The sequence below is a fragment of the Dendrobium catenatum genome, unplaced genomic scaffold, assembly GCF_001605985.2.
Source record: "Dendrobium catenatum unplaced genomic scaffold, ASM160598v2 fragScaff_scaffold_621, whole genome shotgun sequence".
Lineage (NCBI taxonomy): Eukaryota > Viridiplantae > Streptophyta > Magnoliopsida > Asparagales > Orchidaceae > Dendrobium > Dendrobium catenatum.
The window spans coordinates 1,897,329-1,916,050 of record NW_021319083.1 but is presented as its reverse complement, the minus strand read 5'-3'; the positions used below and the strand labels follow the sequence as shown (position 1 = coordinate 1,916,050).

General features: G+C 33.7%; 1 protein-coding gene and 1 long non-coding RNA gene across 2 annotated transcripts; both read right to left on the bottom strand.

Moving 5' to 3' along the window:
• Nucleotides 1-2,480: 2,480 nt before the first annotated feature.
• LOC110111863 (transcription factor bHLH137) lies at nt 2,481-3,919 on the bottom strand. Its single transcript, XM_028695338.1, has 7 exons — nt 3,749-3,919; nt 3,525-3,668; nt 3,371-3,436; nt 3,202-3,270; nt 3,002-3,085; nt 2,705-2,842; nt 2,481-2,600 (listed from the first exon to the last, which is right to left on the bottom strand). The coding sequence occupies exons 1-7, from the start codon at nt 3,917-3,919 to the stop codon at nt 2,481-2,483; spliced, it is 792 nt and encodes a 263-aa protein (XP_028551171.1).
• A 7,423-nt stretch (nt 3,920-11,342) lies between these two features.
• Nucleotides 11,343-18,004, bottom strand: LOC114579697. The gene is made up of 2 exons (XR_003700799.1): nt 17,538-18,004; nt 11,343-11,751 (listed from the first exon to the last, which is right to left on the bottom strand). It is a non-coding gene; the product is annotated as an uncharacterized LOC114579697 (long non-coding RNA).
• Nucleotides 18,005-18,722: the final 718 nt, after the last annotated feature.

Sequence of the window (18,722 nt, the reverse complement as noted above, 5' to 3'; positions counted from 1 at the left end):
TGGATTGTGGCCATGGGGATTTTTTTTATAGATTGATGGGGGGGGGGGGGGGGGGTGTTATTTTTGAAAAATAATTTGTTTACACACACAAACATAGAGTTCTTTTTAGCATAAATTGATTATTGTATAGACAAAATGAGTCAGTCAGTATTATATAAGATCATAATTTACATATGTAAACACGATAAATACAAATTGAACCACTGCATATAGACATAACAATCAATATAATAATTGATAATATATGACGATTTCATTCATTAAATAAGGTAAATGATGCCATTTCTTTGCTTAAAATTAACATCAATTATGAAGTAAATCATCACACAAATAATTAGGGGGTAGGGGCATCACAATGAGGGGGTCATCATACTCCAACATATCATAGGGTAAATGGGCCTAAGGCCATCGTGGGTTCCACATTGCCTACCATTAACATGGATGAAGACATTATATACTATTAACAACAGGATCCTGAAAATACCCAACCCACCAACCCATGCTGTGATGCTCCTAGTTGGCCTGCACGTAGGCCGGGCCCGCTGCCAAGCTCATTACCCATCGGGCCCTTCATGTTGGCCGACCCGGGCCCGCTGCCAAGCTCATTACCCATCGGGCCCTTCATGTTGGCCGACCCGAACACTAATTATTATTATTATTTTCATGTGTGTGGATAATTTAATTAATTATGTGCAGTCATGTATGCTATCCTTAGCCAAGAATCAAATAAGATCAAAATGTATGAAAGGTGGTCAAAGCCAACTTAAAATTTTCTCTGATTTGACCCAAGTAGTATGGAGATATAAGAGGAAAGTCATGTCATGTCTGATATTATCATGCATGATTTTAAATTTTTAGTATATAATATTATTTTATCTTAAATTAAATTAGTTATTATAAATTGGAGTAAGCAAAGAAAAATGAGATGTGTTTGGGAAAGATCGTATTCTGGCGACGAAGGTAGGAATGATCATAGTCGGCGGGCGACAGTGGTTAGAAAGATTATTGTCTGTTGACAGAGGTTGAAAGAACCAAAGTCAGTTGGCGACAGTGATCATAAAGATCGTTGTCGACGATAGAGGTCAGAACGACAATTGTCGGGGGGAAGTTCAACGATAATTGGTGGTCGGGTGGAAGTCTTGTGTCAGTTGGTGGTCGGGCAAAAATTCGACGTCAGTTGGTGGCCGAGCCGAAGTCCGTCATCATTTAGTGGTCTGGCCGAAGTCTGGCGACAGTTGGTGGTCCGACAACAGTCGAGGAGGACTCTGGTGGCAAGAAAACTTTAATTTATCTATTTTCCTTCTATACTTAATTATCTTCCTTGCTTCCCCCCAGTTTCCTCCTCCCTCAATGAAGAATGAGGGTATATTTATAATTTTTTGGGAGTGACATGACAAATAAATAGGAGGGAGATTAAGTGTATGTTGAGAGTGTTTTGAATGAACGGTCGATATTGATCACATTGATCGTGGACCATTTACTGGGCATTTGAATATCTTAATGGTAAAAAAATTCGGCGATCTTATGCTCGTTGGATTTGTCTAGTCGAGTCGCTCGATTCGACTATAAGCATGTCATGTTCGGAAACCGTTTGGTCATCCAATTCATGATTTGAACCTTCAGAAGGCACTCTAGGTCTTCGATTTGGACTCATTTAGGTTCGGATTGAGTCAAATTTTGTGTCATTTGGTTAGTCTTTTCGAGGCATTCAATTCCGCTATAAGTTTTCTAAAATCTGAGTTCGGTGGTTTGAGATTTAATTTTAGAATTTTTTGACTTAATTTTTTCCTTGAGATTCGTGCTTGATCAAGATAATTTTTTTATGATATATCAATGATAACGAATTCTTTATGATAGTTTTATAAGGAGTATTTCCTCATAAGATTTATGTCTCAAAGAATGTGATGCACACTTCTATTATATATATAGAGGATAGTCAAGTCAGCGTATTCTGCAACAAGACAGTCATACTCTCTCTCTCTCTCTCTCTCTCTCTCTCTCTCTCTCTCTGGCATCTTGAAGTGTGCAAAGAAACAGAGATGCAAGTTGCAACAACAAACAATGAATATTATTGATTACTCATCATATTCATGCACGTCTAGCAAACTACATTACAGTCTCTACAATTTAGTGCAAGTAACTACCAGCTAGCTAGCTAGCTTCAGTCCCCAAAGCAACCAGACTTCTATCAATTTCCCTTCAATAACAACCTCCTCCCTTCCTCTTCTCTTCATGGAATATATTGATCTCTCTATACAAATACTTGAAACAAATTAAGCAAAATCTTAGATTTCTTGTCAGCTTCTTCTTCTTCTTCTTGCAGTCACAGTCTTATCCATGCCCTCATACCTTCATCTGTACGTACAAAGCAAAAGCTGAATTTGTAAAGCTAATAGAGGAAAGAGACATACAAGAAAAATTCATATTGGAACAAAATATACAAGTTATAATATTTTATATTTAGATACATACCTCTATGTTTAATATGGGCCCTCTCCCTTGCTTCCCTGCTGAAACAAGCACATGTTGTTGAGAACTATATTATTGAGAATCAGCTCTTGTCTCTCATCACCAACTTGCATAAAAAAACTATCCTTCTCCTGTAAAATCCATATATGAATTCTCAATGTGCTCATTGTTAACTTAGGTAAGTCAAGCTCTCTCTCTCTCTCTCTCTCTCTCTCACTCTCTCTCTCTCTCATACCTGAAAGAGGGGAATGGAACCTTGGCACTGCAACAACAATGGAGGAGGGTTCATCATAGTCTCATATGCTTTGGATGAGCCTTCATCAAGGTTTGTGGCTTGGGTGAGGCTAGCATGGAGTAAAGAGGATGGCATTGTCTGTTTTATCATATTTACATAATCAGTAACAAGCCATTGAAGAAGCCAAAGTTAGCTCATGAAATTATTTATTTTTGGCAAGATAAGATTTTTATGAAGTAAAAAAGTGAGACCAATTATCTCCATTACTGTTAGTTAGTCTTGTCTACATATACTCACCTCTGTTTGGTTGACAAGACAATCATAGTCAACAGAAAAGTCAAACTGCATTGGATTCACACTAGCGAGCTTCATTGACAGAAACTAGAATTTGGTCAAAAAAGAAAAAAAAAAAACACCATTAGAGAGAAATAACATATCAGTACCACTCAAAATCCTTTGTTAAATAAGAAAACTGTTCAATTAGATAGAGTACTTACCTCTATTTGGTTCTGCAAGGACTGTACATAGTTGATGATCTCATCAAGCATCAAAGCTTTCCCTACCACCTGATAATATAAACATTTCACAGTACATAAGCCAGCTAATTAAGTCAATGTATACATTATTTATTTATATATAGATTACATATTATTTATGATGATGAACCTTTTCACAGCCAGGAACAAGTCCCTGAAGAACCTTCATCCTCTCACTAATCTTCTCCCTTCTAACCTGATCATATCCAAATATAAACCAAGTCATAACAAAGATGAAATGAAGTAACTAATAGTTCCATTAAAGCTGTAATAATAATATTTACTCTCTCTGCAAGGCTATGACTATCAGTTGCTTGACCTCTCCTTGCTCTAACATGTATATAACCTACAGGAGGCTCCTCCCCTTCCTTCATCTTCTTCTCGTCAATTGCCTTCTTCTGCTTCCTATTCCTTCCGTTCTTTGTGACCTAACAAATCAAATAACATCAATTGAATCAAAGTGTGAGGGTTGTTTATATGAATAGATTCAAACAAATTTATATGTTACCTTGAAGTTATATAGATTATTACTCTCCATGTAGTGAGAAGAATTAGCACTGTTGATTGAACTGCTTCTGCTCATAGGCTGAAGAACAGTGGAGGAGGAATCAGGGATCGTCTCAGCTGAGTCCTGATAGTAGAGGAAGGGATCAAAGGAGACCGAGTAGTTATTGGTCATCTTTTCAGTTGAGAAGTGGGAGAGGAAGAAGGTGTTGGTTATGGTTGGAGAAGCCTGTCTACTTCAAATAAAGTCCGGGAAAGAGACTACAAATCTTATTAAAGACCTCCTGAGCAGAGAGAGAGAGAGAGAGAACAGACTTGTAATTTCTCTTTGATTGCAGGACTGACCAGACCTGCGGTCCCTGCTTTATATAAAAAGTTGGGATAAGACCCTTTGTAGATCTCTCATACTTTTTTTACTTGAGCTCTATAAATCGCTCAGTCTATGTCGGCACTGAGTTACTCTCCTATAGGGATAGGACCAGAAGACTAACGAGGGGGCCATTATATATATATATATATGAAAAAGAAAAACTGGGGGCTCAGACTGGAACGTTGGGAGAAAGAATAGAGTAACGGTACACTGCTGAATTTATAATCAAGCATAATTTTGTTGTGTTGATAGGTAAAAGCTCCCTTTTTAGGTCAAAAATTGGCCTCATTATGTTAATATTATTAGAGCATGTTAATGAAGAAATATTAATATGTTAATACAGGCTGTTACATAAGTTTTCAGTAAATTAGGATTATTTTTTTCTATCTATTTGGCCACATATAGTATTCATAGGGGAATTTAGGCCAAGGTCATGTGTCTTCATGCATGATGACTTATGCTTTGTTTGGGATCACTTTTTCGAAGCAGTTTTTTATTACAAAAGTTTTTGAATTAAAAAATTATTTTAAAAAATAATAAGAAAACTTTCCCGAATGAAGTCTTAGTTTAATGTTCAACTCTTCTTTATGTTATAACTTGTGATATAAAAAATTGCAAAAAATATGAAAAACTTATAAATGCATATACGGAGCTCGCGCATGCAGCTTGCTGTTTCCTCCCATACGGCTCACGTTCGAACCCCTAACTGCCCCCCAAAAAATAAAGAATAAAAAATATAGAACGTTATTTCCTATAATTAGATAATTAAGACGTTAATATAAAATAATAGACATAAACGATAAAGAATAATGTAATAGAATTAGGATTACTTTTAAAATGTGAAAATTATCATCAAGAGATGTTGGATGGTCTACTTTAATTCTCTTTGTAGAAGCAAAAAACTAGTTGACCGACAAGATGTAAAATGTGAAAATTATCATCAAGTCGAGTGATTATGATTAGTAAGACACCAAAGCAAATGATATAACAAACATCAAATGTCAATAGTTAATAGGTGTCACATAAAATATATTAGTATACATCAATCAAAAGTTGATATTGAGTTTGAAAGTTGGACGATTAATCTTATTGATTCTTCTGATTGAACGATAGATTGATGTTTAGGAAGACGAGCAACATGCCCATTAAGGTAATTGACGAACATAAGATGATACTAATGTTTTGTTTGGGATGACTTTCTTACTGCTTTTTAAAGCTTTTTGATTTTTTGTATAAAATTTTTAAAAAGCTGCTTTAAGAAGCAATAAGAATGCCGTCCCAAATGAAGCCTCAATGACAAGCATCATATTATGATTAATGAAAACGTTAGAAGTTAAATGATGGTGGTGTAGACAAGATGTTTTGCATAATAGAAGAAAATATCTAATAGGAAAATGACATCATATGTTGATGATTAGTTAACATATGATGAGAATTTTTTTTTTTTTAACCAATTGTAGAATCAAGATGAGAATAGTAGGAGATTTCAAATTAAGATTAATTTATTTTTTAGATATTTTCTGGAATCAACTGACATATTTAGTCAGGAATTAATCAACTGACGTATTGGCAGCCATAATAATGGCGTATCAATTTCAACCTAAGAAATATAAGTTGTAACCAAAATGATGTATCGAGAACATATTAGCTCAGTGTTTCACACTTACCAAATACGGATTCTCCAATATCATCATGGCGAGTTGGTACACTCATTAATTTCTATCTCCGTCAATTAATTATCTTAAAATTTTCACATAAATGCGTGGGCGCTTTTGTGCAAATGGAGAGCTTATTCTGTGCCGCGTTGAAATACATTCGGAGGTCAATTCGAACGTGCCACTTCATCCAATTAATGCACTATATATTGGGTGATGTACGTGGCACATTTAGATTGACTTCTGAATGAGTTCGAACACCGCACACAATAATTTTTCGTGCATTCAAATGAGAGCGGTATGAGTATCAGATTTTGCTGCATGATAATGATAGAAAAGGCTTCTAGATGAATGAATGAATAGTAGAAGTCTCTAGCTAGGATGTAAATGGAAGTGCAAGTATATCATATATCATATATTTCATTAAGTGTCACGCACAGGATATTATTATGTGTGTAATGACATGCAAGAGAGTGACATCTATTATGTAATATTTTATGGCAACGTAAGGCAAATATAGGTCGGATTGATCAAGTAAAATCATTAAGTACTCGATTCAAAAACCTGATCACCATCTTTAAATCAGCTTAACTTGGCATGTTTGGAAGCCTCGAAGGGCCTTAATCGGTCATCTACTATTATTATTCGAAGGATTTGCAGTAACTTAAAAGTTGCTCAAGACCAGCTTGAATCCTACAGTCCTACTCGACCAGGGATTGTTTGGTAACATTCATGATAAATTATATTAAATCTTGTGATTGTCTGACTATCATGAAGAGGCGAGGGTGAGGAGATGAGGCGAACAACGTTTTCGTTTAAAAATCCATGATTTACCACCAAAAGGCGGAATTTTCTGTCAATCGTGATTTTCATTTACCATGAGATTTTCTTTTGCATTTTAGGCCGTTTGGCTATATTTTGCTCAAATCCGGCCTAAATCCTACTTACAAACTGCCCCTACTAGTCTAACTACAGTAAAATTATATATATATTTTTCTTGTTATTTTTTCAGTTCATCATATGTCATTGACTTTAGTCCCAGCCAATAACTAAGAGTCCTACGTACAATCTCTACAATCCTTATTTAACTAGCTCCTTGTCTTTTTGTAAGGGGCCATCAATGAGATCCTTCGTAATTTCCAATCAAACAAAGAAATTTCATTGGCCATGTTTCTCTCTCGCCTTTTCTCATTCTGATCTCCTCAACACTTAACCAAACTTTATAGTAAAATCTTGATGTGAATCCAAAAGAACTATAATGAATCAAAAATATATCTGTAGGGGGCGAAATTGTTCTATACGGATTCCAAATTCAGCTTTACATCTTGAAACTAACAAGAATGAGTCACATTAGCAATATCGAAGATGTTACTGAGCGGGACCGAGCCGCGGTATTGAAGTGGCTTATTCAGATTGATCTTTAGACGACGTTCGGCGTCCGCACATAATAAGAAGGGAGCAATTACAGTGAGCTTCTGTGTGAATCAAAGCTATGTTCAGTTTTATAGTTTTTCTTTATAGTTATTGGAGACAATATGACTTTTTTTTATATATAAAAAGTTTTCTAAATATAAATATATATTATATTTGTTGAATAAAAAATATTTATATATCTGATATATTTTAGAGTTCCAATTTTGAAAAGGACCCGTCATGTTGCATGCATGATGAGAGAGATTTGCATGCATGCCTTTTCCCAGGCATGAAAGATTTTGTTTTCAGTAATTATGGTGCAGAACCTTTTCACATTTCAGAGATGATCAATTATCCATTCTGAACATTATATATTATATATACTATATATATATATATATAATATATATATAATATATATATATATATATATAATATATATATATATAACCAATTTATTTTTATTTACTAAAGAAGAAGCTTATTATAAGTGAGATATCTTATTATTGATAAATTATTTGTTTTTTAATGAAATTTTTTTTATGAGTGTGAATTTCATCGAAGATATAGTGTGAACAATATGATAAATTAACTCGATCCCTTATTAAGATTAATTTTTTTCTAAGTCATATGAGTGGTAATGTGGACACATAGATATTGCTAGGGTTGAACTTGACCTCACACATCTACATAGTACATTTTGGACAAATCTTATTAAACCCTACCAATTTTTGTACTAAATTTTACCTTTTGGACACTTTAAAGTGGATGCATCCCATATTTTAATGAATGCCAGAGAAGGTCCAAAATTTAGTACACTTCTTTTTAAACTATATAAATAAATATATTATATATAACTATTATATATATATATATATATATATATATATAATATATATATAATATATATATATATATATATATATATATATATTAGTATGTGCGTAACATTAAATCTAGTTCAGAGACGAATGAGAGCGCCCCACGTCATTTTTTATGTGTACGAATATTATGAACCGCTATCTATTGGGTGACGTGATGTGCTCTTATTCTTTTTTCGACGATTCGGTGTCCTCACAAAATAATTTCTCCATTGGGAGTTGGCCATGCCATGTGCATTACTCATCCTTACTTTCACAGTCAATAATTCTGAATGTCAATAACAATTCGTTAGTTAGTTGGCATTGATTTTTTATACATTTAGTTATTAGAGATTCTTCTTTTTAACGATATTTTGTTAGAAAAAGGACCCGAATGACCAGACATTATGTAAAGGACAAAAGTTCCTTGTATGTTTTGTGTAAATGCGACTGTACAAAGTATAAACCATCCTTTTTCCAAGTGAGATATACAACACCTTTCTTATTAGCTACATAGGTCTAAGATCTAAGCGACACTAAAAGAAAATATGTATTAATAATTTTTTTAATCATTTTATTGGTGTAATTAAAAAGTACTATTAATTTAATTTTAAACACAATGAATTCTCATAAAAATACAGAGATATAATAATTGTAAGAGAAGACATTATATATATAATAATTATATATATATTAATATATTATATATAGATTAGTATATGAATTTTTATACTATTTATAAAAAACTTATAAAACCTGAAAAAAATAAAAAAAAAATGTTTGTTATTAATTATTTAAGTAATTTGTTCCTCTAAATTTAATTTTTTTAGTCTTATATTACAAGAATTTTTAAGCAAGTTGCCACTCTAAAAGTTTTTAAGATAATATGATCTTTAGACAATTGCTCACAACAAATATTAAATATAATTTATCATTTTATTTATTAATTTGAATTCCAAAAATATCCTTATAATCCAAAATTTGTTTCGAGGGTATTTGTTCCTGAAAACCCCGTAGGGCGCCTACCCTTTTGACCATCGATATATCTGCCAAAGCGATATATGAACAGTTGTCTTGGAGTAAATTAGCCACTACTAAAATGAATCTTAAAAATTATTAAAATATATTTAAAAAAAGTGCAATATAAATATTAAAATAATATTTACTAGCTAGTTACAAAGATCTTAAATAAAACCAAATGCAATTAAAAATGCATTCTAACTTAATTTTTTTCGTAGACCAAATCATAGATTCCTTACTGTGCCTGTGAGTCTGTGACCAATTAGGGTTCCAATGTTGAAAGGCGCCCCAAACAGTTCAACTTTTTTAAAGCCAGAGACCCAATTCACAAAGAGTATAAAATAAGGCTTTCTTTGTACTAATTTTTTTTTCTATTTTTTAAAATTAAATTATAACTTAAAAATAAAAATATTTAGATTAATAAATATTTAAAATTTAAAGAAGCAGTAAGGAAAAACCGTCTCAAACAATGTCATCAAAAGCGCACAGCAAAGAAGAGTTATGAGAAACACTCATTATGCCATCAGTATCTCCTTGCCACTGCTGTTGAGAAAACAGAAGAGACAACCAGCAAGAGGTAGGATTTTCACAAATTGTTATACATTTCTTATATATTTATATATTCATATAATATTATAATGTTTAATCACATCAAAATTATCATTAATTTTAACATATTTGAATAAAATATATTTCCATTTATATTCTTTTTGTGATTTAAATATTAAAATAACATGTCAATAAAATAAATATTTAGATGTTAAATCTGAAATATTTTTTTTTTTATAAATTTAGCATTGCATTTTATAGAATTTTGTAAAAAAAAAAAAAAAACTATATTTAAATATGATAATTATTAAAAAACTATTATGAGACCTAAAAACGAAATAAATTCTTTTATCCTCCCGACTTAAAATTGAAAAAAAAAATTACAAGACTATAATTATTTGTACAAATTTGATGTAGATGGAGCCCAAGATGAAAGGAGAAATTATTATGCGCGGTCACCAAACGGTTCAAAGACGAATTAATATGCTCCACAGCACCCAAAACCAAGCGGTACACGATAGTAATAAAAAAAATGACGTTCTCATTCATCTCTGGACACCGTTCAATAACCGCACATAATACTTTTGAGTGCGGTAATGGCCTTCTTGTATAGCCTGCAAGGGTGATAAATTTCTTCCTTTGATTAGTGAGCTGAAAAACCATAAGTAATGGAATAAATTTAATTATTACATTTTGTTTGAGTCAACTTTCTTAATGCTTTTGAAGCCTTCCTTTTGAGACGTCTTTCACACTATTTTTAAAATAACTTTTTAGAACAAAATTTCCTATTAAAAATCTGTTTTATAAAATAGTAAGAAAAATGTTCCCAACAAAATCTAAAGCAATTAAAAAATTGTCTCAAAAGAATCCTTAATTAACATTGGTATCGTAAGGTACAAGGGGTAATGGAGTAATTATTTTGAACAATAATTACATTCCTTATGGTTTAAATCAATTCAGGAAATAACAGAGTTAACAATAATCATAAATAAAAAATACATGTAGAAATCCAGCACAAAATACAAATGTCAGCAGTTCATACTATCCGGAGGGCAAAAAAACCACAGAAATATGTGGGAAATGAAAATTTTATTAATCTTTTGGTCGTGCATCGACATAATTTTTCATGAAATCTTCTGGAAGAACATATAAGTCATAAAACAGTTGGCTTTATATAAATTTGTTCCAAAGTTCATCGTTGGAAATACATCAAAGCGTACGCAGAATGCAGTTCTTCAGCCATAGTCTCATCTTGTCAGCTGCAGGTTTTTAGATTTGCTAGATTTTAAACTCCACAAATCTCGTCAAAAATTATTTTGTGCAGATGCCGAACACCGTCTGAAGACCAATCAGAATGTGCCACATCACCCCTCACTCAGTACCATGGCTCGATACTACTCGATACCACGGCTCGATATTACTAACGCGGCACATTTTGATTGGTCTCCGGACTACATTATACGTCCGGCCTCCGCACAAAATAATTTCTCCCACAAATGTGACTTATGTGAGGAGTTAATGATAATGAATACCACCTAACTCCTGCGTTTTTGAAAGTTTATGTTAATACTCCTGATGTGTTTGGATAATAGGAAATGGTCAGTATATTCAATTGTATTTGTAAATTTTGGGCATCTTATTCATTTCCTCCATTTTCCTTTGATCCAAACAAAGCCTAAAATTAAATAAATTAGACTTAAACACTGCTAAATTCGAATTTAAACAGAGATGGAGCAATGAAAGGCTAGATAAAACTATTTTGTTAAGAGAAAAATAAAAATAGTAGGGCTACCCAACATACTTCTTCATTTGCAAGGGCAGCACTGATATTTTTGACACTTTAATTTAATGAGAATTTAAGTAATCTTACAACAAACAACAGCACAAAGATATCCATCTACCAAGTACCAACTATTCTAGTGTCATAGAAAAATAGATAAACTAGATCAGGGGCGGAACCAACTTCTCTTTAGCAGGTGGGCAAATAGACGTGGCAGCGTACAGGCAGAAAGCGTAGTCGTCGCGTCCTACGCAAGAAGACTTCGCAAGTGGCATCGACGCAGTGTGCAGGCAACAGGTGAAACAATGGCGACATGCAAGTAGTAGGCATAGCACCATAGTGAGCGCATCTGCGCACGACCTGAATGAGAGTAAACAAGAGGGGGCAGCTAAGCAGATGTGTATGTGAACTGGACCGTGATGGGAGAGAAATTAGACTAAAAAAAAATTTAAGAGGGTAAAATCTCAAAATTATCCCCTTATAAGTATAAATTAATTTTGAGGGTGGACAATTGCCACATGTGATTTCTCCCCTGCCTAAATAAAATTGCAAGTACGAGCAATCCACTCCAAAAATTGGTCTTCAATGCTGAAGTGTGTTACAACATCAATAAGGGTAAGGCTTGAGCAAACTCGAGTGTTGTTTCATTCCTAGTTAACTTATTGAGCCCACTATGAGTAATTCACAAACATGAAGTCATATATATATGAATATGAGCATCTATCGATAGATATATGTGCACACATTTATACATATGCACATAAAACTATATATGCATATTTTTATTTATATACAAATATAATAAAACTAATATCAAGTTCGATATTCATCGAAAATTGCATTGATTGGACAAAAATATTTTTTAAAAGACAAATTTAGGAACATCCAAACTCTGATTTAAGCAAACTTATAGATAAATTGAATGTCTCAACAAGACGAACCCAACGATGCCAAAAGTGACCCAATCCGAGCCTACATGAGCCCAAATCAAAGGTCTGATTAGTAGTTGAATACATCAAGATATTAATGGATGACCAAATGATCTCCAAAACTGATATGCTTGTAGTCAAATTGAGCATCTCTACGAGATGAATTAAATGAGCCCAAGATAGCTTAATTCTGATATCATTAAAGCACTTAAATGTTGAACGAATATTTTATGATAAAGGTCAATATAAATCGTTCAAAGGAATGTTCTAGATTTCATCCATATTTATAGGGTATGACACTCTCGAAAAATTATAAATAGGCCTGCACTCTCTACATAAGGGGGGACTTGGAGTTTGGAGTTGAACCTTGGCTAGAGATTCAGGACAACTTGAAGGGTCTAAGGATCTAGAAGCACAACCCGAACACCACCGCCAAAATATCGCTCAATCGTCATCATTAAATCAATAATCGATAGCCTCCATCAAGCCAAAAGTTGGACCGCTACCATCAAACAACCGTCTGATGCCACCGTTAGGCCATTTTTGACCATCATAGTCAGAACACAGCCTATTGTCGCTCAACTGCTAACGTCAAAACATCGCTTGATCCCCATTGTTGCAACACGATGCTCCGACCAATCGTTATCTAACAACGGTCCTTCAAACTTTGTCAACCACTTATTATATTATATTTCTACTAAAAAGTTCTTCCAAGTTCAACCAAGTAATATGCTCTTTATATAGTGTATCCATACCTTTCCTCAATGAAGGGCATAATTTATAATCGATAATAAATAATAGTGGAATCACTTTAATTGGAATAGGCCCAGTGGGTTTTTCCGTTTCCAAATTTTTTCATGTAAAAGTAATACTATTTCTTACAATTCTCGTACTTCTCTCTTATTTGTGTGTGTTGGATCTTCATGCCAAGCTATAACATTAAACTTTAAATTTCTCTACTACTGCAAATATTCCGGCATGCAACAAAACTGAATTAAATTAACAAAGACCTTGTTTGTATTTGGCTAATTAAATGAATGAACTTATAAAAACTATCAAACTCAAGCTAATTATATAACCAAATATGAACAACGAGCAAACATCCTAATCCAATTTACACTAACAGAAAAACAAAACCTCATCATCTCAACTAAAACAAGGAGGGAACTTTCTGTTAAAACAATAGAGCATTCGACTCTATATCTTACAGTTTCAACTAGGGGTGTCAAAATCGGGTTTCGGGTCAGGTTCGGGTCGAACTCAGAACTGACCCGGGTTCAATCGAGTTGACCCTAACCCGACCCGAGTAGGTAAACATGTCGGAAACTCGAACCCAAACCCAACCCATTGGGTTGCCGGGTTGACACGACCCGACACGGGCGTGCAGGCGGGATGCGGGAGCTCGGGCGGGAGCGCGGGAGCGCGGGTGCGGAGACAGGCGCGTGGACGCGGGCACGTAAGCATCCGCGGGTACAAGAAGGCAGCTGCGCGGCGCGGGCAACCTCGGGTAGGGCTCGGGCAGCTGGGCGAGTAGCTGGGGCAGGTGCGGGCAGCCTCGGGCAGCGCGGACAACTCATTCTAAATGAGTTTCTGGGTTGACCTGGCAACCCGTCGGGTCCAACCCAAAATTTCCATGTCGGATTCGGTCGGGTTTTCATGTCGTGTCAAATATTGACACCCCTAATTTCAGCCAATAAACTTTAATCTGTTTAAAACCCGATGATACATAAAAATGATATAAACTTACTAAAGCCGCAATAGATTACCAACTGAAATCAACATATACTTCGACTGAAGAAAAAGTAAGCACTGGGATGTAGATCTCTTCATTGGAGAACAACTCCGCATATCAATGGAGAGGACTCAAGCAGAGAGGACAAATTACTCTACGCACACATAAAATCTCAAAATCCATGATGGATTCAAGAAGAGCTGTGTGCAAATATGAGAAGCAACAATGAAGGGAAATTGCAACTGTAAAATAATTTGGGAAAAGAAAAAACAAATGAAATCCCTTTATGTGAATAATTGGATTTCACCTTAAATGCGAAATGGAAATGCCAATAAAAAAAAAATGTAAAGTGAAATGTCAATAAATCAACCAACGCATAGTCTCTATAAGCACGCTACGCATTTTCCAGTATAACGCTTTTTATCATATAAAAAAATGATGTGCTGTGTTAAAAAAGTAAATAACAAATGGCATGCTCTAAAAAAAAAACAAATGGCATGCTCTATCTATGGAAACACAGCCCAATTATGGGAGAGATTATTCTGTGCGGACACCGGATAGGAGAACCATCCGATACCTCTTGGTACTGAGCAGAACAAACGCTTGGTACCGCTCGGTATCGTGCTCAATACCGAGCGCGGTACACTTTTTGGGTCACGTAGCGCATTTTTATTGGCCTCTGGACAACGTCTGAACTCCGCACAGAATAATTTCTCCAATTATGGAGTGCTGCCAATATAATATTAATATCTCCAAAGTTTAGTATGAGAGACGCAATTCAAAATTTTCTAAGAGAATTGATAAAAGAAAAATTAAGCGATTACATTGAACTTGCACAACCAGTTTGCACTGGTTACAAGAAAATAAAGCTGCCTGTATCATTAAAAAGTTGTATTGAGCTTCACTTCCCCCAAAACAAAAACTATAAAAGAAATCACCTAGAGATGCTCATAGGCTAATCCAAGATTAAGATGAACTGATGCATTTAGATTTTTCTGCTTAAATTTTGTTATGAACTATATTTGTTATATTTTCTATTTTTTTTGTTTTTTATGCTATCCTATGATGGTGGTAAATCCAATGATCATGGTAGGATGAGGTTTTAATTAGCTTGCACCATGAACGGTGTTAGTAAGCATCCTAAAGGAGTTTTAACAGTCTACTTGAAAAAAATGAGGTACAATATAATAGATTTGGAACGCAGTTGTGGTTGACCTATAGGAAAGTTCTATTGTTCTGACAATAGCATATTATATAGAACCAAGAGACCAACTAAAAAGTAAAAATCAATGTACATGATCTAACAAGAAAAAACAACCATGATCCATCGCAAGCAAATAAGGGAAAATTTCCATTCAAACAACTAAGCAGTCTTCAACTTCTCAAGCCAACAAATGAATTAAAATTGATTAAAAAAGGAAGCAACAACCGAACCCATGTGAACATCCTCAAATCATAATAAAATCCCAGCTAAAATCAATTTAAACTTCTACCAAATGAAAATTGCTTTATATTGTAGAGCACTTCATTGGAGAACAACTCCACAACTCAAAGGAGAAGACTCAAGCACAGAGTACAAATTATTATATGCACACATAAAATCTTGAAATCAATGAATGATTTCAAGAAGAACTATGTGCAAGTACGAGAACCTACAATAAGAGAATATTGAAACAGTATAAGAATTTGGGAAATGAAAAACTATTAAAATCTAATTATGCAAATCATCTTTGTTAAATTCACATAATTGGAGAGGGTAAAGGCTTTCTTTTATTATATAAAACTATTCCTATTTATAAATCTATACAAAATGTCTTAATAAAGAAACAAATAATTACATAATCATGCATAATTGTCCTAATATAATCCTTCCTAAATCAACCACCCAAATATAGAATGATGCAGTCAAGGCTAGCCATTCTATGTTTTTTTTCCCACTTATGTTTCTAGCTCTTTTTCTCCTGTGGCTTTTCGTTTTCCTCCTGTTGTCTTCTTGTTTTCCCTGTTGTCTACTTGTTTTCCCAGCTGACTGTTTGAATTCTCAGCTGTTGTTTGGTTTCCCCATGTGGTTGTTTGGTCTTCCCATATAATTGTTTTGTCTTCCCATGATGGTTGTTTGGTTTCCCCATGTGGCTGCTCGGTTTCCCTGCTGTTTTCTTGGTTTCCCAGTTGCTGGATACTTGTTTTCCCTACTATTTTTTTGGTTTCCTTGTTGTTGGCTGCTTGGTTTCTTCCCCTTGCTGATCCCTGTGCAGTTTGTTTTGACTTCTCCATGTATAGGCTGATTTGGGAGGGTTTTAGTGGATGTTTTGGTGGCATATTTATTTATTTTTATGAGTAAGTTTAAGTTTTGCGTTTTTTTTTTTTTTTTAATTTCTTAGTTTTATTCAACTCTATTTTATATTAATTGTAGCAAAGTTTATAAATTTGTGTATCAACTATATGCACAACGTTTCTTATAAGCACTCTAATATAATTTTTGTTAATATTTATAAGATATTTGAAAATAAAAAACTCTTTATCTTTTATCTTAGCAAAACCTGAATATATTGAAATTAAAAATAAGATTTCTAACCATCATATATGATTAATTTAATGCAAAACCTGAATATAATTCCATCTAAATGCTATCACTCTCTCACAAGAATATGCCTTAGTTTATTTACTTCCTCTTGTAGAAAGCCTAATGGGATTTTAAGGCAATTAATCACAAACGATGACAAGATTTTGCTTATACTATTTTTCTATGCTAACTCATCATCCACTCTCAATAGTCAGAACATTAGAAAATTAATCACATCATAACACAAATTCAGTCCCCAAACAAAGTAACTAAATCTAATTATCATTTATAATTTAATAAAAAAAGAGAAGTTTACAGGAAGATGAATATTCAATTATAAATTAACATACATATAAGTGTGGGCTAAGATCCCCAAAACATGGTTTATGTGAAATAGGATATTTATAAGATTTCATATGCCAAGATAATAACCATTATGAAACTACGAACTTTGATAAATCCATACAAACTCACATGACGAAGCTTTAAACACCTACCTTTTTGACACAGATGTCTAATACAAATAAAATTTTAACATATTTTGTTGAGGCGTTTCATCAAACACCTAGTAGACGGTGCTTAAATAATGAAGGATATAAGATCAATGATTTGAGCTTCATGACAGACACTAACAAGCGATTGGAAATATTACTTCGTCGAACTTGATATGCATAACAACAGCATTCCATATTTCATATATAACATCGCAAACTAATTTAGATAAAGGTTTTTTTTTTTTTAAATTTTTATAAACAGGATCAAGCTAATCAAATTTAGTCAATATAGAAAAAAAGAATGAAAATAAATGAACAAACAAAACTCTGATAGCTTTAGATGACATGGTCACTTGTCTCTAAGCCTTACAATGCCATGACTCAACAGATAAAAAGAAAATGTAAAGCAGCGGGAGAAGAGATCTCACGTTTGCATGCTCGTGCTTGAAGAAACAAGAAGACGAAGAATCCCTCTCTTTCTTGTGGAAAAATCTAACAGCAGCCTTTTTTTTTTTTTGCTCTCGGTTTGAATGGAGAAATCATATACAGCAGCTCTTCATTTTTTTCCTTGCGTGAGTGCTATAGCAGTGAGATCTACCAAGTTTTTCTTCATTTCCTTACTCCAAAAAGCTATGGCCGCGAGATCCATGCAGTTTTTCTTCATTTCCTTGCTCCAAACCGCTTTAGCTGCGAGATCCATGCAGTTTGTCTTCGTTTCCTTGCTCCAAAAACTGCTGTAGATTTGAAAGCTAGAAGGGGAGAGCTAGAGAGAAGAAACCAAGAGAGCTCCAGCAGTTTCATGAGATGGAGGGAAAGAGCCGCCACCCACACGCTTTTTCTTCTTCCTGTCATGAATGAAGAGAGGGAGAGCAGTTTCACGTGAGAGTGAGAGAGGTTCTCTTCCAGTAGCCGGCCCTAAGTCTTTAGTAAGCCTGAAGTAAGATATAAGAAAAAATGACCAATTAGTCCTCCAAAACCCTTAATCCAACGGTTAGGAGTGGGTTTACTTATTGTTCTTGAAAAGTAAAAATAAATCTATTGATTTTCAGCTATTATATGGGAAAATTGCTTGATTCAGGTAGATATGAAAAAGTCAAGATAAAATAGTTTTGTATGTAATTTAATTTAAATATATTTGAATTGAATTTTTCATTTTTTATTCCTTTCATTTATTATAAATATGTGTACCTATTTTTTTATTTTATATCTATGTTTAAAATTATAAATTTTCATTATTAAAATTTTATCTTTTATATTTTATCTCTCTTTTTTATATGATTTTTTTATTTGTTTAATTATTAAGTATATAAATGATATATCATCAAAAAATTATATTGATCGAGCACGAATCTCGAGACAAAAATTAAGTTGGAAACTTCAAAAATAAAATTTGTGATCATCTGAACTCCGATTTCAACAAACTTATAGTAGAATTGAACGTCTCAAAAATACGAACCAATGACACCAAATTCGACTCAATCCAAGCTCCAATGGATCTAAATCAAAGACGCGAAGCGCATTTGGAAGGTTCAAATCATAATTTGGATTACCAAACAGTTTCCAAACGTGATATGCTTCTAATCGAATCAAGTGGCTCAATCATTGAGCTGTCA

Excerpts from the sequence above, each read along its gene's own strand:
- LOC110111863 (XM_028695338.1), bottom strand. The coding sequence starts at position 3,919 with ATGACCAATAACTACTCGGTCTCCTTTGATCCCTTCCTCTACTATCAG. Across the intron at positions 3,669-3,748 it reads ATAATCTATATAACTTCAAG|GTCACAAAGAACGGAAGGAA; the intron begins GTAACATATAAA and ends TTGATTTGTTAG. Across the intron at positions 2,601-2,704 it reads GTTCCATTCCCCTCTTTCAG|GAGAAGGATAGTTTTTTTAT; the intron begins GTATGAGAGAGA and ends TGGATTTTACAG.